This window comes from Bidens hawaiensis, unplaced genomic scaffold (assembly GCF_021521415.1).
Source record: "Bidens hawaiensis isolate Kalapana, Puna unplaced genomic scaffold, B.hawaiensis_p1.1 tig00010855_1, whole genome shotgun sequence".
NCBI classification, from domain to species: domain Eukaryota; kingdom Viridiplantae; phylum Streptophyta; class Magnoliopsida; order Asterales; family Asteraceae; genus Bidens; species Bidens hawaiensis.
The window spans coordinates 527,764-552,501 of NW_027491838.1; the positions used below are offsets into that span (position 1 = coordinate 527,764).

At 34.7% G+C, this 24,738-nt stretch overlaps 2 protein-coding genes across 2 annotated transcripts; one reads left to right on the plus strand and one right to left on the minus strand.

Moving 5' to 3' along the window:
* Nucleotides 1-439: 439 nt before the first annotated feature.
* LOC143536661 (uncharacterized) lies at nt 440-874 on the plus strand. The gene has a single exon (XM_077030598.1). The coding sequence runs from the start codon at nt 440-442 to the stop codon at nt 872-874; it is 435 nt and encodes a 144-aa protein (XP_076886713.1).
* Nucleotides 875-5,092: 4,218 nt separating this feature from the next.
* Nucleotides 5,093-9,606, minus strand: LOC143536663 (uncharacterized). The gene is made up of 15 exons (XM_077030599.1): nt 9,462-9,606; nt 9,224-9,372; nt 7,995-8,066; nt 7,819-7,932; nt 7,664-7,732; nt 7,534-7,590; nt 7,350-7,403; nt 7,214-7,276; nt 7,044-7,106; nt 6,808-6,972; nt 6,581-6,736; nt 6,343-6,423; nt 5,909-5,970; nt 5,695-5,825; nt 5,093-5,169 (listed from the first exon to the last, which is right to left on the minus strand). The coding sequence occupies exons 1-14, from the start codon at nt 9,604-9,606 to the stop codon at nt 5,753-5,755; spliced, it is 1,323 nt and encodes a 440-aa protein (XP_076886714.1). The 3' UTR covers nt 5,093-5,169; nt 5,695-5,752.
* Nucleotides 9,607-24,738: the final 15,132 nt, after the last annotated feature.

A 24,738-nucleotide genomic window follows, 5' to 3' on the forward strand; every position in this document is an offset into this window, starting at 1 on the left:
TATGATTTACGTTCTTTTAAAATCTTTATTTTTATTAAAATCTAATACACTTAAAAGAGAAAATATCTCTCAGTTATAACTTAAATTCCAACCTTCCTAGTTCCAACTATTAACTATCAATGTGGGCATTAATAGAATATCTATATTAGGCTACTAAAATCATTCACTCATTGAATGATATTCTGTTATATATATCCCAAATATAGATGGACTTTATTTTGTATCTATTTATTGATTATTGGAATAGAAGGAAAGGCAACAGATTACATACAACATGGTATCACAGACCAGAGTTTAGAAAACCCTAGCCTCCCTTCTCAAAACCGCCGCCACCTCCTTCTCAAACCTCCACCGCCTCCCTTTCCTTGCCATGGACACCAAACTTCATCCCGCGGTGACGGTTTCCAATATCAAAACATATGTCCCTATCACCCTCGATATGGAGACAGCTAACTACACGTCTTGGAGTGAACTCTTCAAAATTCACTATCAGGTGTTTCTTGTTTATGACCATCTTTCTCCTCGCATCACCCCTCAATCTTCCTCGACAGCCCCACCAACAGGAGACAAACCGCCTTTGGTAGAAGATAACTGGGATCAGCTAGATGCCATTGTTCTTCAATGGATCTACGGTACGATCTCGAATGACCTGCTGCAAACGATTCTGAAAAAGGACACACATGCGTGTGATGCATGGCTCGCTCTCGAAAACCTGTTTCAAGACAACAAAACTACCAGAGCCACACTCCTCAAACAACAATTCACCAGCACGCGTCTTGACGGGTTCAAAGATATGTCTTCATACTGTCAAGCCTTGAAAGTAATTGCCGATCAACTTGCTAACGTCGATGCACGGTCGATAATGACTCACTAATCATACAGCTTATAACCGGTCTCGGGCAACAATACGAAGCCACTGCCACTATTATTTCAAACATGAAGCCACTTCCCAACTTCTACGAAGCACGTTCCAAACTATGCCTTCACGAAGGACGGAATGCCAACAATGCCATGCACGCTGCTCAAACCGCGAACCATGCTCTTCATGCTAACACCACGGCCAAGTCGCCATCTCCACCATCGGACTCTTACTCCGAATGTGATCGTGGTCGCACCCGGGGTCGTGGCAGATCTTCAAACGGACGTGGAGCAAAGATCACACTACCAACCGCATTTGCAGCTATCTCCTCTCACCTTTGGCACCAACGCCTTGGTCACCCAGGCTCTAGTTTATTGCGTACCTTGAAAAATTCTAGTTCTATCAATTTTGGACCTTTAAATAAACATGTTCGTCAATCTTGTGTGTTTGGAAAAAGCATTCGCTTACCGTTTATAGATTCTTATAATTGTACGTCTTTACCTTTTGACATGATGCATAGTGACCTTTGGACCTCTCCCATTGTGAGTTCCGGGGGTTACCGATACTACATATTGTTCTTAGACAACTTCACCAACTTCTTATGGACATACCCATTGGCTCGTAAATCTGACACATACCCAACATTTTGCACCCTAACTAAACAAGTCAAAACCTAATTCGAACGAACAATAAAAACCTTTCAATGTGATAATGGTAAAGAATACATAAATTCTTCTTTTCAACATTTCTTCAATCAAAATGGAATGCTTTTTCGTCTCTCCTGCCCACACACATCCTCCCAAAATGGAAAAGCTGAAAGAAAAATTCGCTCAATCAACAATATTATTCCCACCCTTTTAGTAAATGCCTCGTTACCCAATCATTTTTGGCACTACATACTTGAAATGGCAACATACCTCCTCAACATTCTCCCTAGTCCCACTCATAACAATAAAACACCCGCCGAACTTCTATATAATCGGACACCATCATACGACCACCTACGTGTATTTGGTTGTCTATGCTATCCTAATCCCATCCCCCCCCCCCACTATCCATAAACTCGCCTCCCGCTCTAACCCATGCGTTTTCCTTGGTTATCCTTCCACTCATCGAGGATATAAATTCCTTGATCTCCGCACCAAACAAATAATTATCTCTCGTCATGTCGTATTTGACGAAACCACATTCCCATTTGCCACTACAAATATGAACCCACCCTCATATGATTTTCTAAATTCCACCTTCCCTGCTCAATATTGGGACCAAATACAACACTCCTACCCCACTGTTCCAAATATCTCACCCTCAAATACACATAATATTTCCCAGCCCACACCAACCACTTCTCCCACTCCCACTCCCACTTTGGACCATAAACAAGATCAGGTCCACAGACAAATTTCTCAACCTTCAGCCCAACCATTATCCACGGCCCAACCAACAACCAACCCCATATTGGCAGACCAATCCACTCACCTACCCACCACTCGCTTCCAACAAACTTACAACCTACCATCCCTAAGACAAACAACTCACAACATACGGACCAACCACAAATTTCTTCCACCACCACAAACCTACAAACCACCATTCCTAACGCACAGTCTCTATCTCCAAATCTTGCTACCTCTCCGCCACCGACTCGCACTATCCGCACTCGTGCAATGGATGGGATCCACAAACCTAAAAGACACTTCAATCTCAACACCTCCACTATCATTCCAATACCTAAAAACCCCGCCTATGCCCTATCCGTACCGGAATGGCACAAAGCCGTGACTGACGAATATCATGCACTTATTAATAATGACACATGGGGACCTTGTGCCTAGACAACCAAACATGAATGTTATTAGAAACATATGGTTGTTCAAACATAAACTTCATAGTGACGGGAAACTTGATCGTTACAAGGCACGCTTAGTATGTGATGGTCGATTACAACAGGTCGGGGTTGACTGCGGGGAAACGTTTAGTCCGGTTGTGAAGCCGACAACCATTAGAACGGTCCTATCTATTGCACTATCAAAGGCATGGTCAATTCACCAATTAGATGTCACTAACGCCTTCCTACATGGACATCTAGCTGAAACGGTATATATGTATCAACCCATGGGTTTTCGGGGACAAGAACTATCCGAACCACGTTTGCAAGCTCAAAAGGTCACTTATGGCCTCAAACAGGCCCCGCGTGCTTGGTACCAACGGTTCACGAATTTTGTTATACGATTGGGATTTTTTCAGAGTCGTTGTGACAACTTCCTCTTTATTCTTCACAGCGGCAAAGAAACGGCTTACCTCCTCCTTTTTGTCGATGGCATAATACTCACTACGTCATCAGAAAGTTTTCGGCTACAACTCATGTCTCATCTAGCAAATGAGTTTGCCATGAATGACTTGGGCCCTCTACGATTTTTTCTAGGCATCTCGGTCACTCGTACCAATAATACTATGTTTTTTGTCTCAACAAACATATGCATATGACATAGTCCACCGCGCTAGAATGCAATCATGTAAACCCGTGCACACTCCGATTGACACGAGTGCCAAGTTAGGTGCAAACTCGGGTACCGATTTCACGGATCCGGCTCTCTATCGTAGCCTAGCAGGTGCCTTGCAATACTTAACATTCACTCGTCCGGACATTATTTATGCAGTGCAACAGGTTTGTACCCACATACATGCTCCCAAAACTGATCATTGGAATGCTCTTAAAAGAATCATCCGCTATATTAAGGGTACCGCAGCTTATGGTCTCACCCTTGGTGCCTCCCAAAACCCATCCCTCATTGCATATACGGACGCGGATTGGGCGGGCTGCCCGAACACCCGTCGATCGACAAGCGGATATTGTATCTATTACGGTTCAAACCTACTTTCATGGTCGTCGAAACGGCATGCAACAATTTCTCGATCTAGCACGGAAGCTGAATATCGCGGGGTTGCAAACGCCGTTGCCGAAATTTGTTGGATGCGCAACTTATTGTTTGAATTACGGCATCCCCTAACTCGAGCTACAATCGTTTACTGTGACAACATCAGTGCTATCTATTTGTCGAGCAACCCCGTTCAACATCATCGAACGAAGCACATTGAGCTTGACATGCACTTTGTACGCGAACAGGTTCAACGAGGCCAAGTGCGGGTTCTCCACGTCCCTTCTCGTTACCAAATGGCGGATATATTCACCAAAGGACTTCCTCGGTTATTGTTCAATGATTTTCGGTCCAGTCTCAGCTTACGCTCGCCTCCAGCTTCGACTGCGGGGGTCTAATAGAATATCTATATTAGGCTACTAAAATCATTCACTTACTGAATGATATTCTGTTTATATATCCCAAATATAGATGGACTTTATTTTGTATCTATTTATTGAATATTGGAATAGAAGGAGAGGCAACAGATTATATTACAACAGGCATAATGGAGAGATGGCCATTATTTCTTCGTTAAAAAGATTAATACAATAAAACATTTTTACCACTATAAACCATGCTTTCATTCTTCTCTCATGATGATAAAATTTTGGTCTCTGATGGCTTATCGACCAACCCCATAGCCGCCCTCTGATTCAAGATAGGATGGCAGAAGTTGCAAATTTGAATGACAAATGTTGCCATCCTATCACAATTAAATTTATCATTCAAGAAGGCTTGTCGTTTGCATTCAAGTAGGCTACCCAATCTGCAGGAAAAACTCTTGCAAAATTAGTTGCAACAAAGTGTTTAGTGGTTCACTGGTTCCAGTGACCAAGGGAGATGGGTAGGGGCAGGCGGGCAGTGAACAAAAAAAGATGGGGCTGTAAAGAAAGAAAGGGGTGGGTTTTTTTTTTAATTATTTTGATTCATTTTTGAAGGTTTTATAATAGAACTTTTTAACCTCCACCTATGCCATAAACAAAATGTGTGCGGATCAAATGAACAGTATAGCTGTAATTTTGATTAATGTAGTTTACTAATTCGAAGAAAAAAACTTTACACGCAATCTAACAAACGCAAACATATGTACCACCGAAAAAATACAACCTACGAAGCATGTTTCTTAACCTACAAATGAAGTGGCCAATTGTGTTATCACTTCAAAACCTTTGGTCAATTTCACTTAATCAATAGTCAACTGACAAAATATAAGAAGAGTAAGATTTAAAACAAATAATAAGCTACATTAAAATAAATAAATAAATAAATAAATAAATAAAATTGTCCGTACTAGCCTACTTTTCAAAAACACAACTTCTCTCACTTTCTATATGGGAAGAAATCATAGATGATATCAGCAAATAGCCGCAGCCTGAAAACATGGATGAAGCTTCTTCAAAGCTGGAAAATGTGGATAAAGCTTCATAAAAGCTGTAGACAAAGAAAAATAGTTTTGAAATCTTGATCCATTTTTGACTTTTGAAGGTCAAATGCATTAGTTTTATATCACCAAAACTTAGTCAAAGCTAGTTAAAAAAAATAATGCTAATTTTAAATTTCAAAAAGCAGAATGTCACAATGTTAAATAAATGCACAATCAGTTTGTAAGGTAAGTTAAAGCACAAATGTGACACTTATCTTTTTGTATAAAAATTAGCTAAAAATGGAACAGATTAAACAGATCAAAAGTTGCTCACAAGTTAGAACACACTAAATCTTTTTATTCTAATAAAATTATTAATAGTGTGTTAATATAGGTAATCATATATCTGTTAAAAAATGGATAAGGCGCCCCAGTTTGACAGTACAAGAATTAACCATTTTGACATGTTACCAAACGCCTCTAAAACTAGGCGCATACCTAAAAAGCTTTGTAAGTAAATGTAGCGTGATTTTGCATTAGAAGTCGCATACCTAAAGTTAAAGTAAAGTGAGTATACGGGCTTCATGTCTCACACTCTCACTACTTGTCTCAATGTGCTCGTTTAACCTTGCGACGTGTATGACTCGGCTTGCTAGTTTTAGTGGGCTTCTTAGTGGGCCTACTGCATTCAACAACAAATTCAGGTAAGTTTTAGGCTTTTGTTTATTTATATATAAATGAAACACGTAGATTGAAAACACTTACTCAAAGATAGCTGATATAGCTTTATATAAAATAAATATAGGTAGTGCCAACAATGCAGAGGCCTGAAAAATAAAAAAAGATAGAAACTAATCTATGCTTGCTTGTAGAAACAGAGAAATGTGACTAATATATATATATGCAATAGTACATACTACATCTATATGCAGTAGTATATATGTAGTACTATATACTGTAAAACAACACAATTATAATTCGTCAACTAACACTGTGTGTAGTGGCGAAGCTTGGACGAAAACGCCGCCGGGTAAATTTACACTATATATAAAAATTTCGGATGAAAAAGGGTAAATTTACACTACTGAGCAAAAAAAGGGAGGGGGGCCAAGGACCCCCGGGCCATGTTTATGCTCGCCAATGTGTGTGTGTGTGTGTGTGTGAGAGAGAGAGAGAGAGAGAGAGAGAGAGAGACATACAGAAAACCATACAAACTCTTTGGTAGCTAGTGATTTTATAATGTCATTTTTTTTCAGTGATCCTTCAACGGTTCCTTGAACCTTCATACATAACAGAATTTAATTATATTGGTTTAGATCAAAACAGTCTAATAGATAATATACAAATAATGTGTAATGCACATCCAAACAGCCCATCAATCACAATTCACATGTGAAATATGAAAAAGGTCAATAAAATCGATTAATAAAAATATACCTGACAATGGTATTTAGATGCAGATTTAAGAAACTCAGCATAAACTTTAACTGCCTCATTTGTGTACGGCTTCATGGTTTCCCGTGCTTTATCAAGGTGCGGTTTTGTTGCAACCGCAACCTGATCGATGTACGGCTGGCAAAATTTCTTTGCAACCTGGCCCCACACAACTTTCATATTATGATTCAGGACACATCTTCAAAAATAACAAAAAAAGTAAAAGGTACCTGAAAATGAGGGGCTACAACTTGTTTTATTTTGGTCACATGGGGAGTTATAACCGCCTTAGACCAAACATAGACCTCTTTGGTCTTTTTGGTCAGTAGTTGCACACGTGACTCGACATTAGTTATCACCATCACCCATTGTTGTTTTGCAGCAGGGATCCACTTCTGCATAATTTAAGGTTATAATGTGAAACTGTGAATATAAAAAAATAATAAAAATCGAGAAATCTTCTTACTGTTTTAACTATTTTCATATGAGGTTCAGCCCATGTTTCAGCTTGTGCTTTCCTCTCCAAAGCCTGTAATAATGAAAAAACGCCACTATTTTCATAATCATGAAAAAAAACACCCTTAATAAACGAGTAATAACATTGTTTAAACGGATATACATAAAGTCAAAAGTTACCTTCTTTGTTAGAGTATCAAAAGCAGGTTTTCCATGCTTGTTCCAACAAGCTTCAACATAAGACTGAAAATAATAATGTCTTCAAACGTCACGACTATAATTATTATGTACACGAGGCTAATTTAAGAAGAGTTACCTTACTAGAAGACAAATGAGCCACAAGCCAAACTGGCAGCCATGCAGAATGAACCTAGATATAAAGAAGGCCAAATAATGCATGTTCTTTTAAACAATATGTAACACATATTCACATATATGATCATTTGACACAATTAAACCAGCACCAAGGAAAAACAATCTTTCAGATTTTACATTATTACCTCCGTCAATTCTGAAACTCTCCGTGTGGCTTCATTCTTAGTCTTCATAAGCTCCTCCTACATATAATTACGCATGTTAATACATCAAATTTCACATCTGAGCAAGTCAAACAACATGTTGTGAACCCACCTCAGCAAACTTAAGAGCACGCTCAGTTTTTTGAAGCTTTGCCTTCTGTTCTTCAATAGTTTGTTCAAGCTAAAACAAGAAATAAATGCTGCCATTAATGTCATATATCCAGCATTGGGTTTAGCGTGCAACAAACATTATAAAACCGGTCTTACATCCTGAATCTTTGGATTCTTCTCAAGCATGTTCTTCTCCGATTCTATGGCTCGGGTTTCCAATGCCTCCTGTAAACTCACCTTTAACTCCAATTCCAACTGCAATTTCTCCACCTGAATTCCATAAATCATTACCCACCCGAGAATGAAAATATTAAAATAATTCAAACTAATACCTGTTTCCCTAACTCCTGGGACCTCGTATGAGCTTTTTGCACCTCCTCACTAGCATCTGTTGATCCTTTAACCTATAAAAAAAATATGCATTCATAATTCATGGATATAGTAAACTAAATTATATCCTCATAATTTCATTTAAGGGGATGACATCAATACCACCGAATTTAAACAAAATTGGGTGCCATATATCGTACCGAATGTATTGGTTCAGTATTAGTATGGCACTAGTATTTCAGTACAGTAGCCACTTTGGTGTTTTTTTTTTGTTTTTTTTTTTCATAATCCTCATTGACTGTATCAAATTCATTTCTAACCGAGGGTAAACAAGAAACCAAAATTCGTGTCAAATTCATTCGTATCAAAAAAACCATAATACAAAAACAAAAACATAGGAAATGTCCCAAAAACCGTATCAACTTCTATTGAAAAACAAGAATAAGGTTGGTTCATTTCACATAATGGAATGGAATTGGATTTGGAATGTGAACATTCCAATAGGCGTTGAAATTTGAAGGAATTGAAATCCAATTCCATTCTTGGTGTGTTCATTTGACAAATGAATTAGAATCGTTTTTTTTAACGAGGAGAACGCGGAAACATTTTAGTTTTTTTAGATTTTTTGTTTTTTATTTATATTTTGCGTGATGATTTTTTTATTATTTTTTAAAAAAAATTTTAGGGATTTTCTATTAAAATCAAAAACCCCTCAAAAAAATATTCAAAAATAAAAATAAAAATTCATAACTCAAAAATAAATCAAAAACAAAAATAGTAAAAAAACCTAAATTGTTTTATCCGTTGTCCTCGTTCAAGAAAAAAAACCTCGAGAAAAGATTCCAATGAATTTACATGAATTCCTCCACATTTTGGAAGGATTTGGAATTCCTTTATTTAAAGGAATTTGAAGGAATTGAATTCTAATTCTAATTCTTTGACAACCGAACACACCAAAATGGAATTAAGATTCCAATTCCAAAGAAACAAACACACCATGTCATGGGATTTTAATTCCAATTCCTTTGAATTCTCACGAATTCTGTGAAACGAACGCGTCCTAAAATATTGGTACTACTACTACCGGGTACCAATACCTAATACCCAAGAAAAAGTCTACATTTTTCAATCGGTACCAAAACAACGAAACTTGAGAAAATGAAGTGCCTATTCAGGAAAAAAAAACCCACTCCTATTCATATATGATTATACGATATATTCATGATCTTACCTTAAGCGAAGCTACCTCGTTTCTCAACGAATCCACGCTCTCTAATTTCTCTCTAATTGTTCTCTCTTTCTCAGCAATTGCCTTGTCTTTTTCAGCAATGATCTCATCCTTGGTTCTTAATTCTTCACTCTTCTTATCAACAAGTGATTCTTCAAACAAAACATCAAACTCAAGGTAAATTATACAAAATTCACCGTCCAAATTACGTAAATTTGATTGTGGAAGGTGAAATACAAACCTAAGGACTGGATCTTCGAACTGAGGTTATCGAATTCATCGGATCGGAGTGCTGCTCCGAAGGCGGCAGCGTTAGCTCCGATCTGAGTGAGGAATAGAGCGAGAAGGGGTAAAAGGAGGAGGCATTGGAGGTTTGAGATCGACATGGATGCGTAGGGAGTGGATAGTTTTGGTGGGTTTTGTTGTGGAATTGTGAAGATTGGTGGGTTGTCGGAATGTTTACGTGAAGGTGGTGACTGGTGAGTGAGTGATGATGGATCGAGTGGTGTTTTGTTTGACTCTGAATAATATATAAATTAAATGGTTTTGTTGTTGGATCGTACGTGGGGATTTGAATTTGGTTTCTTGTCGTTGTAAAAGCACGGTTCAGTACAGTGAGAAATAGCACAGTTCATTTTCGTAAACGTCATCTACTCGTCTAGTCTCCCATCATTACCCGGTGCCGCCGATACTAAATGATGGGGGGCATGAATCGAACCTGGGTGGGTAAGATGATACACCAAGTCTCTCACTTACCACTTCACCACTAGCTCACTAACAGGTTATAAATAATTTTAAAAGGTAAACATATGTAACTAGCTAAAAACGAATTACATTATAGTTGGATGTTTGATTTAGAACTACTTTTTTATCTTCTTTTTACCTGGGTGAGTGTAATTCATTAAGCATAGAACGGAGAACCTAAGCATGATGATATGTACAATAGATGAATGGTACCAAGTTGTAAGTATAGCTTTGATTGTGGAGTTAATGACGAAGCTTGGATAAAAACACAGATAGTCTTTTTGAATGATAGTGGTTGACGATCAATTTACTACTAAACCAACTGAAGAAAACTATCCTTATCCATACCCATGACTAATTGATCAATGGTACCGTTTTCTTTTTCAGCTTTTATATTTCCTTCTTCTAGTGTCAACTTCTGAGCTTCTTTGATTTGACTTCTTAAGTCAGTTTGTAGTTCGAGACTTCGAGTCGAAGAGCACGAACTCTTTTTGGTTTATCATGTTCTTTCCTGCTCAGAGCATCAGCTATTATATTAGCTTTTCCTTCATGGTAGATTATTTCACAATTATAATCGTTAAGAGTTTCCATCCAATGTCTCTGCCTCATGTTTAACTCTTTTTGATCAAAACTATGATTCAAACTCATAAGATCGGTATAAATTGTAAATCTAACACTATACAGATAGTGTCGCCATAACTTTAGTGCAAAAATTTTAGCGTCTAATTCAAGATCGTGTGTGGTGTAACTTTTCTCATGAACCTTTAATTGTTTAGAAGCATTAACAATAACTTTCTTTCCTTGCGGTAATACACATCCCATACCCGTGTGCGAAGCATCACAGTATACGGTGAAGTTATCTAAGCCTTCGGGCAAGGCTAAGATAGATGCATTTGTTAATTTTTGCTTAAAAGTTTCGAATGCTTCTTCTGTTTTGGTCCTCATTTAAACTTGACGGTTTTTCTGGTGAGTGAAGTTAAAGGAATGGCTATCCTGGACAAACTTTGTATGAATCTTCGGTAGTAACTAGCCAATCCTAGAAAACTTTTGACATGTGTTGGGGTTTTGGGTGTTTCCCATTTGGTAATAGCCTCAATTTTTACTAGATCAACTTGAATACCCTATTTATTTACTATATGACCAAGAAATTGTACTTCTTACAAGTAGAATTCACACTTTGAAAATTTGGCATATAGTTTTTCTTTTCTTAATGTTTCGAGCATGATTCTAAGATGAGCTTGATGATCTTCCTTTGTCTTGAAATAGATAAGAATGTCATCAATGAAGACAATAACAAACTTATCAAGATATGGTTACAATCTTTCTTTTTATTTAACTCGCGGTAGTAAATGCACATTGTCATTGACCAATATTTCTTTTTAAACGAATAGAATTGGTGCTCCCCACGGTAAAGAACTCGGACGTATAAATCCTTTTTCCAACAACTCTTCTAATTGTCTTTTCAACTCTTTCATTTTAGTTGGTGCTAATCTATAAGGAAATTTAGCAATTGATGCTATCCCTGGGAGTAAATCTATTCTAAATTTAACTTCTCTGCCTGGCGGGATTCCAGATAACTCATTGGGAAATACATCCTTGAATTCTGAAACAATCGTGACCTCTTCATTTTCTTAGGTTCGGGTTCCTTGATTACATAGGCCATGAATGCGAGGCATCCCTTACCTAAAGAATGACTTACTTTGACTTTTGAAATAGTTCCAATTTTTCCCGCTTCTTTATCTCCGGCTATTCGAATAATTTTACTGGTTAAGGTTAAAAGATCGATAGCTTTTTTGTCACATAGGATACAGGCTTGGTTAGCTGACAACCAACCCATTCCTTAGATTACATCGAAGCATGCTAATTCCGTAGGTAACAATTGTGCAAGTATATTGTGTCCGGCTAAGGAAATATGACAACTACTTAAGACTTCAGATATTTTGATTAGATTTCCATTAGCGGTTTCTACCTCATAGTGATTGTCTAATTTAGCTAGAGGTTCATTTAATAGACTATAAAACTTATAATCTATAAAACTTTGATTTGCCCCTGAATCAAACAAAGCTCTTGCATAAACATTATTTATAGGAAACTAACGGTAATTACGTCTGGTATTTCTCCTGCTTTCTAGGTATTGAGCATGAAAGCATGAGCGTTCCCCTTCCTTCCATCATTCTTAACACCACTTCCTCCAGTACCACCAGTTGTTAGCTTCTTTTTGGTGCATTCGTTGCTAAAGTGCCCTTTTTCACCACAGTCGAAACATACTATGGTTTTCTTCCTACAATCCTCCTCCGCGTGACCCGGTCTCATACAAAAGTTGCAAGTTGCTGGCGGATCATACTTGAGAACATTAGGCTTGATTATCGGTCTCAAACACTTTCTAACATGTCTTTTCCATAATTCTTACAAACCAGACGGGTAGGAACAAACGATCCCTCCTTCTTCTTATCAAACTTTTTCCTCCCATCTCCTTCATTTTTCCTTTCACCAGTATTCTTTTTCCTCTTCCTCACGAGTTCCGATCATACCATCCATTAGATACCCAGCAAGTTCCATAGCAGATTCATTAGTTTACGACATATGTGAACAAACATGATCACGAATCTCTTTAGGTAACCCATAAATGTAACAGGTGACCTTATTGTACTTGAGGGTAACTAAATGTGGTACTAGCCTGCAGTACTCAAGGAATTTTGCATTATATTCCTTAAGATTTGTTCTGATCACTCTATGATTCCATAGTTTAGTTTGAACTTGATCAATTTCGTGAATTGGACAGAACTTTTGCTTAATCAGCTCTTCGAAAGTTTTCCATTCTCAATTGTACAAATTGCTTATTCCCTTGACTTCGAGTAACGTATTCCACCACTCCAACGCTCCCCCTCCCCTTGAACATTTAAGAGGTGTACTGGATTCTCTCTTCTTCCGTACACTTGATTATTATGATAATAGACTCCATTTCTTCTAGCCAACAAAGAGTAACTATCGCACCTTTATCTCCATAGAATTCTTTCGGTTTATATACTTGAAAATCTTTGAAAGTTCAACCCTTACTCACTTTTATTTTCTTTACTTTACTTAGTTCATTATCAGCCGTTGAACTTTCATATCCTTCATCCTTCGTTTCTTTGTTTCTTTCGTCTCTTTCGTTTGTTTTGAATGAACGAATATACTTTGACTTGGTCTAGAACATTAGATGATTTCATCATTCTCATTGAATTTACTGAATTGTCTTGTATCATTTTTTTTCAATGGAGTTACCGCTTCCTTAATCATGTCTCGGATCTCTCCCACGTATTCTCCCGGTATGTTTTTATTATTTTCAGGAGTCTTTACTTGTTCATTGTTTTGACTCCCTTGATTCTTTTTCTCCAGACATTCTACAAATAGAATAAACGGATTTAAAACAAAGCACACACATCACCTTTATTTATTTCACATTTATTTATAATACAGTGGCATGGAAATAAGAGCATGCTTAAACAACATCATTTCTTAATCTCTAGTCCACTTTTTGACAAGATTTTTCATCTTATCACACTTTGTAAGGACCTTATCGCCTATTCTCTTTTTCACAATTCTCTCGTTTCTTAATTCATCCATCACATCATTCAATTGGTTTGGATATCCTACAGGTGTGGATTCTGCTGGAAAAAGAAAGGCTGTTTCCTTTGGGTACAAATGCAACATCTCGGATTTTCCGTATTCATATTCAGTTGTATTTAAACCGATTCGGGTATGTAATTCAGATCTCCCGAACTATTTAAGACTTGTATTTATTAGTATTTAACTTTGTTTAACTTATTTTACAATTTCATAACTTTTAATCATGCAAAATAGTTCTTAACAACCTTTAAAATAGCTTAAAACGGCTAAAACCGCATTTCGGAAACACAATGACTAATTTTGCCAATTCCTTCCTATTTTCGAATAAATTAATGAAACTTAAACTCCAAGAAATGCTATTATAGATCCCAAGACACTTTCTTGTTGTCCAAATCGAAATCTCAATGTTATTATAGCCAATTTTGTCATTAATTGATTATTCGGTTTCCTAAACGAGCTATTTCCTAATAAACAAGCCTTAACCCTTAATATTTAAATAAGACATATCATGAAACCCTAAATTATTACTTCAATACTATCCCCCATATCTGTAATCCATGAAATTCCTTTCCCCATTGTCAGTCTCTTTAATTTCTTCAAGTTCTTCAAGCCTTCGTTGACTTTCAAGCTTCAAGACCTTTTGACCTCGATTATCTCTTATTCCATTCATCGTTCGGGTAAGTTGTCTTCTTAAATATTGTAGATTTTTATCTTTAGAACAAAAGCCCTTAATCAATTTTGCTGATTGAGGGAGTCTCGGTGGTCAATTGGACTCAAACCCGTTTAAGGGCATAATAGTTAACATCTTTGACTAGTCAATTTCTTATGCATCTGGTCAGAACCGAATTTTGGTCCAGAAGACTTTTATTTTCGTAACGAGATATTAAGGCTACTGTCCAAAACCCGACTTCCGACCCGCTGTTCGGATTCTGGTCAGTACCGACTCGCTTATATCTTTAATTTAACATAACCGAAGTTCTAAACATTCATTTGGAATGATTCCAGCGGAAAAGAGTTCCAGTTTTTACTCATATTTTCTTATCTCAAAGTTTTAGGTTCAATTGGTTTATTTCATTCGACACGTTGGAAGACGATCTATTTATTTCTCAACTCGTTTATCATTATTATTATTCACTTGCCTTCGATTTAAGGTGAGTTTTATCACTCCCCTATTTTACTGAATTTTCACAAAGTTTTGAGGACATATGCATATTATCCATATTTCGTGTTATCTATATATATATCACAAAATAGCAAACGTGTAGTTGTGTATAAACTATCAAATATACTTGCTACCTTCTTATTTGTTTACTTTATCGCATTCGGAGAGATCCAACATATTCTCATTTATAGTATGATCATACTGGACCCACGCCCGATTCGCTTGGCAATGGCCAGTTGACACCGTATTTGCTCATGGTTTGATTTATTTACCGCAACTTATTATGTTTTGCTTATTTCATATATTGTTATTATTATATCGTTGCAAAACTGGTGATAATCTCACTCAACATGTGTTGTTGACAAACTCTATTTTCTACGCATGTGCAGGTTGCCATTGAATTCAAGCTTGACGTGAAAGACATCTAGAAAAGACCTTAGGGTTTTATAAAGATAATTTATATTTAAGTTTGTTTGGGATTATTTTTATTTGTTTGGAATATTTTGTCATTGTTAGAATATTGTGTGCACTCTTTTATAAAATAATTAACTTAATAGATATTGTCATTTATATTTATGATAGTACATTTGAGCTGTGAACAATTGACTCACGCCCCGACATTTCGGCCTTAGGTTGGGGTGTGACAGATTGGTATCAGAGCCGAATGTTTTAAGATAGGTTGTTAGAAATTGTCCTAGAAATATGCTTAGGACCCCATACGTGCTTATTTGACTGTCTCATGTGTTATTTAATTGTTTACAGCTTATGTAAGTAAATTATTTTATTTCATTATTATTTATTGCAGACACGCACAAATTCCGAGGTTATGCCTTACCTTCAAAATATTTTTAAATACTTTTATTTTTAGTAGATTGCCTTTTATTTTGGGAAATTTCTTAAGAATTCCCGTATTTTGTTTTTACTCCCTCACCATAAAGGATGGGAGTATGACATGTTCGGTAGCAACCGTAGGAGATGAGAGAACCGTGAGTCGTGCCTTGGAAAAACGGTTCCAAGAACCCAAGGTAAGATACTATATTTCCTTACCTGGAGGATAACCTAACCACAGGACTCGAACCTCTAGGCCAAAGTAGGACAAATGTCATATGACCGTGACTTTAAGTGGCCATACGTGACCGGTTAAACGGTTGCATTCCTTTTATAAAACCGAATTCACAGTGGTTTGTGGCTAAATTCGGGAAAACTTACAATATTATGTTTTATTATTATTTATTTTAAGATGCTTAGTTGGGTGAAAAATCCATGTAAATCCATGGACACTCCAACTATCCATTTCTCAACCCGATTTCAATTTGATTTTGGTGGGAACGTATCGTCCGTGGTGGTTCACGAGATACTCCAACTACTCATATTTGGATTCGATATTTTGATATTTAGTTGGGTCAGTTAAAATGCCATGTAACGCTCATGGGACCAACTCCATTGATTTGATAATTCTTTAATTAGTTGGGCCAGTTAAAATGCCATGTAATGCTTATGGGCCGACCAACTCAATTGTTTGTTACTTGTTATTTTAATTAGGTCTATAAATTGCTATGAAACGCTCATGGGAAGCCCAATCACAAAATTCATATTGCATTATTTAGTTGGGCATTCAAATTGCCATGAAAAGCTCATTGGAGGACAACTCATTTGATATGCTTCGTTATAATTTGGGTTCTCAAGCTATCATAGAAAGTTCATGGAAAGCCTAACCGAATAACTTTTTATTTTTGGATTTCATTTTAGAATATGCATGGTCTAATTAGTTAAATATCTCAAGATTATTCACATTATTTTAAAATCTCGACTTGTCCTTAAGTCATGATAAATCACTAGCACAATTTTATTTGAATTCGCATCTCTATTATCTCACATCAACTCATTCACACAACTTACCCCATCAACTTATGAAAATTTCATCTTTGGTCCTCATAAAATGTTTTCCCTAAGAATCCATCACCGTAATCAACGTTGTTCATCTGCTTCTCATGCTCGTCGTCTGACTACTAGAATCGCCAAGGAGTTGCTGCTGTTCTCTCAAATGATCGTGTTAGGGATGGAACTCTTCCTCGAAAGGACTCTAAGCCTACCCCTGATAGAGACTAAAACCAAAACCAAAACATCAACAAAAACCAAAATGCCCCGAACAAGAAATCTTATACTGATTCATACCTGTTATGCTCCACTTGAAATTATCATTTTATAATGTTATTTAAACTAGGTTAGAGTCCGTGTTCCACATGGGTGAAAAGTAAAATAAAAAAAACTATTATATGTAATACGTAGCATCAGTTGTTTCATATAATAATTATTTATGACTTTTTTTATTAAGTTTTTAATATATATTATGCATTATAATTTTAAGTTGAAAACCAAATCTTGATGTTTGATTTATTTCAAATAAAACATATAAATATTGTTATATTAAATATTGTAGTGTATAAAAACTATACTATATATTAAAGGATAACTAAGTGCTACAGTGATTGTCCAATCAGTGGCTGACATCTAAGTTTCTTTTTTTTTAATATTTCGAAATCTGTTTCAGTATTTATTCCTTTGAAAGTAGTAAAGGTAACAAAAGGTATGCTGGTGTGGTGGTGTTGCTGGATGGCTGCAACATGGACGTCCCGAGTTCGAACCTTGCTTAAGCCGTTTTTTTTTATTTTTGTTTTTTTGCTTTTCTTTTGTTTTGTTTTGTTTTTTTTTTTGTTTTTTGTTTTTTAAATAGATTTCATACAAAATCATACAACGAAAAAGTAAGGTGGTGTTATGTTTCGTTTTTAATTTGTTTTAAATACATTATTTTGAGGAACTATATTTTAGGTTTACTTTTGGTACCGTAAAGAACGTAATCGATACCAACCAAATTCGCGCCAACTTACGGAAACAACGCCCGACCAACAGAACAGCTCGGCGCAACGCGTCGGGTAACAACCTAGTGATATTTATAACAAAATGTTATCACAGATTTAAAAACTAAATTTACAAAGACTAAGGTTTTGCTGTAAAAGAAAACAAATAAAAATATATTATATTTTAAAATAAAGAGAGAAACGATAAACAATCTTAAATGGTTGTGCTAAAGAGATATGAGAAGACAATGCCATATTGTCAATTATAAAAATGTTAACAATCAAATATAATTTTGGTTCTATACTTGAAGAGAAATTACTTTTATATATGTTAACTCAAGAAATCAAACACAATTACCTTTTTAGTGAAGTTGGTAAGCACATTTGGCTTGAAACATGAGGTCTTAGGTTCGAAACCCGTGTCACATAATAATATATTTTTCAAAATTTTATAAAGCCTTATGGGTCATGGGTTATAATAGGAAAACAGGCTATGGGTCATAATATAATAGAAAATAGTGACATGGCATCTACTTGGCATATTATGTGGAGTGCCTCTTAAATGACATTTGGACAACTTGTGTTGCTTTAATAGAATAGTTAGATTAGATTATCTTCTCTCAGTTATTTCATTTTATCATATTTTCAAACTATAAACTATCGAACGTATTTCAATCTTTACCCTCAACTTTAATTATAAACATTTTATTATTTCTTGTTTTTCCTCAATCTCATATTACTTTTCACAACTTGTCTTCCATCTCATAAATCTTTATTATTAAAATTCAATTATTGTAATTTTATTATTAAACAGAATTTTTCATCATTCAAATTTAATTCCCACTATTAAATTAAATATTCCATTAATTAATTTAATTGTTATCATTAAATTGACTTTTTGATTAAATCTCCATGGAAGTTCATGTATAACTCAATCACTCATTTTATTTATTGATATTTTTGCGATTATTGTTGAATCATTTTTTATTAAGTTTCGTTATTTAGTTGGAATTAAAAGATGGTTCGTAAATATTTCAACTTCCTACTTTGATTTTCGATACATCTTGAAAATTTTGAACGTTTTAATGATAATTTCGTTAGTTATTAGAATGGTCATGGTGGTTCATGCATTTCTAGCCTTGCGTTTCTCTTATTTTATTGAATTATTTCACATCTCATTTTCATTTTTCACTATTAATTTAATATTCGATATTTACTTAAAGTTCCATGATAAATGGATAACTCAATTTACTTATTTCATAACATTTATAACGATTTTGTAGAAATAGAAAGATTCCTCGTAATTCGTGGATTCTTCAATTACCCACCTTATATTAAATATGATTTTGAAGATTTATTTGGAATAGGACTATCTCGGTGATTCGGGAATATCTGCTTCCCAATTTAATCTATTAACGATTTATTTGAATACGTATGTTTTCACATTTTCATTAATATTTTGATTACTATTTACCATTTATTATAATATTTTAATTTTGTAATTTGAATTAATCTCATCTCAAATTCATAACTTGAAAAGCTATAATTTTATATCAAATTTTCTTTAAATCCCATAAGTTTCTCAACTAACCACACTCGATTCATCAAAATCTTCATTTACTTTGTTTAAAGATATACTCTCGGCCTTAAGAATTTCATTCCTAATGGTTACGATATTTAAAGATTTCACATGTCATTACTCATTTTAAGATTTGTTGTTAATTAAACTTTTGCGCATATCATCTCATGAATCAAGTTTCTTTTATCTGTCAAGGTTAACTTCTTATAATATCCTACTCTTAACTTATTCTCGTTCATCATGATTCATTTCAAATGTCTGCTACAAGAAATCCATTTCAATCTTCAAAATTTATATTGCAATAAAAGATGTCTTAGAAAGTACACTGCCGTATTAATCAACTCGAACATTCATTTTTAGAAGTGTTTCATACATTGATTATCTTTTGGATTTATATTTAAATTTATCAAAACTTTTGTTCCTCTCAAAATTTTAGTTTTCAATGTTTTATAAACCACATGATGGGACGGATTATGCGGACCATCCGATAATAAGAGTAATATGGTCGCGAACATAATTATCCAAGTCCTCGCATTGCAATCATAATACGAAAAATTATGTCATAATCTAGAACCGAAAGTAGTTCGAGTAATGGTAAGAATGATAAGGACATGGTGGATACGCCGTTGGTACATCCTATATATAAGTGCCCTTATCGGATTTTCATTTGGAGGCATTGTTTTAGCTATTAAAAGTTCTATGTTATGGTAAATTTTAAGTTTTATTTAAAAATGTTTTCCTTAAAGTTTAATTATTTATAAAATAATTATGTTTTAGTTTACCTTAATTTCGGCACGAAATTCCTAAAGTAGGGGAGACTTTAACATCTCGGATTTTCCGTATTCGTATTCGGTTGTATTTAAACCGATTCGGGAATGTAATTCGGATCTCCCGAACTATTTAAGACTTGTATTTATTAGTATTTAAATTTTTTTAACTTATTTTATAATTTCATAACTTTTAATCATGCCAAATAGTCCTTAACAACCTTTAAAATCGCTTAAAACTGCTAAAAATCGCGTTTTCGGAAACTACATGGACTAATTTTGCCAGTTCTTTCCTATTTTCGATTGAATTAATGAAACATAAACTCCAAGAAATGCTATTACAGATCCCAAGATGTTGTCCAAGTTGAAATCTCTATGTTATTCTACCTGATTTTGTCATTAATTGATTATTCAGTTTCCTAAATGAGCTATTTCCTAATAAACAAGCCTTAACCCTTAATATTTAAACAAGACATATCATAAAATCCAAAAATTATTACTTCAATACTAGCCCCCATATCTGTAAACCACAAAATTCCTTTCCCCGTTGTCGGTTTCTTCAATTTCTTCAAGTTCTTCAAGCCTTCGTTGACTTTCAAGCTTCAAGACCCTTTGACCTCGATTATCTCTTGTTCCATTCATTTTTCGGGTAAGTTGTCTTCTTCAATATTGTATATTTTTATCTGTAGAACAAAAGCCCTCAATCAATTTTGCCGATTGAGTGAGTCTCGGTGGTCAATTGGACTCAACCCCGTTTAAGGGCACAATAGTTAACATCTTTGACTAGTCAATTTCTCATGCTTCTGGTCTAAACTGACTTTCGCTCCAGAAGACTTTTATTTTCGTAACGAGATATTAAGACTACAGATGAAAAACCAACTTCCGACTCGCTGTTCGGATTCTGGTCAGTACCGACTCACTTAAATCTTTAATTTAACATAACCGGAGTTCTAAACATTTGTTTGGAATGATTCCAGCGAAAACGAGTTCGTTTTTACTCATATTTTCTTATCTCAAAGTTTCAGGTTCAGTTGGTTTCTTTCGTTTGACACGTTAGAAGACGATCTATTTATTTCCTAACTCGTTTATCATTATTATTATTATTCACTTGCCTTCGATTTAAGGTGAGTTTTATCATTCCCATATTTTACTGAATTTTCACAAAGTTTTGGGGACATATGCGTATTATCCGTATTTCATATTATCTATATATATCACAAAAAGCAAACATTTAATTGTGTACGAACTATAAAATATACTTGCTACATGCTTATTTGTTTACTTTATCACATTCAGAGAGGTCCAACATATTCTCATTTATAGTATGATCATACTATTTGACTCACGCCCGATTTTCTTGGCAACAGTCTTATTACTTGCTCATGGTTGATTTACCAATGCCCGATTCGCTTGGCAATGGTCAATTGACACCTTATTTGCTCATGGTTTGATTTATTTACCGCAACTTATTACGTTTTGCTTATTTCATATATTATTATTTCATTGCAAAACTGGTGATAATCTCACTCAACATGTGTTGTTGACAAACTCTAGTTTCTACGTATATACAGGTTGCCATTGAATTGAAGTCTGACGTGAAAGACATCTAGAAAAGACCTTAGGGTTTTATAAAGATAATTTATATTTAAGTTTGTTTGGGATTATTTTTATTTGTTAGGAATATTTTGTCATTGTTAGAATATTGTGTGCACTCTTTTTATAAAATAATTAACTTAATAGATATTGTCATTTATATTTATGATAATACATTTGAGCTGTGAACAATTGACTCACGCCCCGACATTTCGACCTTAGGTTGGGGTTTGACAACGATTGTGGATTTTCCACATAAGTGTACATTTCTTCATTTTGGATGTTGGTGGTATAAAATTCTTCAACAAGTCGAGCCTTTTCCCAAATTTCGTTTGCCCGTTCAGAGATTGTTGGTACGGGACTATGATATGGTAGGAAATAAGGAGATTCATTTTCTTCCTCTTCTTCTTCCGGTTCTGATGGAAAGCTAGTAGGCATTTGAAATGCTATTATTTCATGGGACATGGTAACCCTCATTTTTGGTTTACGGCTTGATCCTACTGTTACATACAAATTTTGATAATTTGGTGGGGGCGATCCAAAGTGCCATTTACTTTGATCAGAATGACAGTTTATCCAATTGGATGAATTTGTATAGTAATCTTACTCTGGACTTCCATATCCTCAGAAGGGTGGTAAGTCGGAATTTCAGATGAATAGTACTGTGGAATGTTTTCATTAGTATAACTTAATATCTCTATCGGCATTTGTGGACTGTCAGGAAGGTACATCGGATGACTTCCATTCGGCAAATTGGGAACTGTCGATTGCTCTTGATTGAAAATGATTGTATAATAACTATTATTACCGGCCATGTCTGATGGCTTGGGTTCAGGTACAGGGTTTGAACGTCTAACTACTCGGTGTTTGTGCCCAAAGTAGTTTGTGTCACACCCCGAACAAAGGCGGAACATGCCGGGACGTAACGTATTGATTGGACAGTAGCTCAAAAGACATTAATTAAAGTGACGATAATTATTTAATTTCATTAACATTAAACAAGTACACAAATTGAATAAATAAAACTAATACATCATAACTTGTAATAAATATCCTAAGGTCAACTAACTATCTTCGGTCTTGAATATATCAAATACTTGAACCTGTAACATGTATAAAAATAGAGATTGTCAACACGAATGTTGGTGAAAATACATAAGTTTTAGTTATATATATATAGGTAAATCACAATTCATATGTAAATGATGAGCATTACAACACTTATGAAAATGTAAACAACTAAATAAATGTGGACCCATTCCTATTGATACAAAATCAATTTACTTGGGTAAATGTATGATCATACTAGATGACAACAGATAAGAATGAGATACCAAACACCAAACATAAAATAAACACTCAAACACATAGAGCATAATCATAAATCATGCAATAATCACACATAAACATAAATTGAGTTGTGTTTTGAATAGTTGAGGAAATAAAATATGAGTAAAGTTAATAAGGTATGCATACTACCCCGAAAACATAAAAGATGGAAAAAGGGAGTATGTAAACTCACCTGAATTAAGGAGTGCGAATACGAGTAACAATGTAAGCGAATTGATTGGTCTTGCGAGGATCCCCCCCTAATTTTTAAAGTAAAAAAAAATTATCTATCAAAATAAACGAACTAGACACGATGGAATTTCTTTACGGATTTGGATCGATAAAGCGTTAAATATATTTTATGTTAACTTTATAAAGTTGAATTGGAAACAAAAATCATTTTTTTTAATTCAATATTATGTATGTATGTATATATATAAACATTTATATAATAAGCGAACATGAGTAAAAACAATTTTTAACATAGTTGTGTGTATATATATGTATATATATATATAATTGTATATTTAGATATACATGAACGGAAGCATTACTTGACAATTTATTTTAAATGTTTGACGGGGTTCGGCTTATAATGAAACATTTACAGGATATTTATGAAGTAATTTAAAAATCTTTTATTTATAACCAAACGAATAAAATATTAAATTGTGGATGGGTTCCTCTAAAACCATTAAAATCACATGGAGCTTTATTTTATTTTTATTTAATATGTTAACTATTATAATAATAATTTCAAAACGTTAATTTATCATTAAAATCAAAACGATTACAATAAAATGGCAGGCAAACAGGTAACAAGCTACATCGCAACTCCTCTTGAAAGTGATGTCATGAAGAGTTTGATTTAAAAGAGAATATTAGAAAATGACTAGTAGTAAATGAATAATCTATATATATTCGGAATAAAAAATATGAGTTCTTCACTTAAAAATATGAGTTCCATAAGAGTCGTCGGTATTTATTCGGAATAAAGAAACGAGATGATCGGCGTAAGTAACTTACCTTGATTGACGCCGAATTCAATGAACGGCGGTACGCCGGAATTTTAGTCCCGATGGTGTCCGTAGCAAAATCGTTAACAGAACGGTGATATCAAGTGAGGAGAATGGTTAGCGAGTTGGGTGTAGTTCGAAACTCAGCAGAGTCGTCTGTATTTATACAGATTTAAGACGCGCTACCCGAATTTGGTAACTCCTTGATTTTTCTATCCAATAAGTGATTCAAACTTAAATAGGAGTGGCGTGATGTTCGGCCGCGTATCCCGAGTCAACTGCCAAATTAAATTTCTTGATTCGGTCGTTAATAGCTTGCGTAATATTCGCCGGAAAAACCGTGACGGTGGCCGAAAAAACATGTTTAGAGCCTAAGAGGGAAGAAGATGAGAGTATGGTTTTTGTTTTAAAAAGTTACATTTTACCCCCTGATCTTATAATTGTTTACATGTAAACTCTAAATCATAAACTTTTTTTTTTAAAAAGAACCCTTCAACTTTCATAGAGCCAAAGTTTTAAAAGGTTTGGGAACTGACGAGGCAATAAATGACCGTAGCATAAATTGAGGGCTAGATAATGTTGACTTTGGTTACAAAAACACAAACGCAACCACTTTCCATTTACAACCATTTGACCTTTAATTTAATTATATCAATAATTTGTTTCAATATTTCTTTGTAATGTCTATTAAATAAAAATAAATAACATAAAAAAAAATCAAACATACCAAAGATTTAAATTCGTGGCTAGCATATTTGTTTCTATCATTAATTAAAATTATATATATATTTGATATAAAACTATCAGTTACAAATTCGTTAATACTTTACGTAACATATATAGTCATTGTAACAGCGAAGA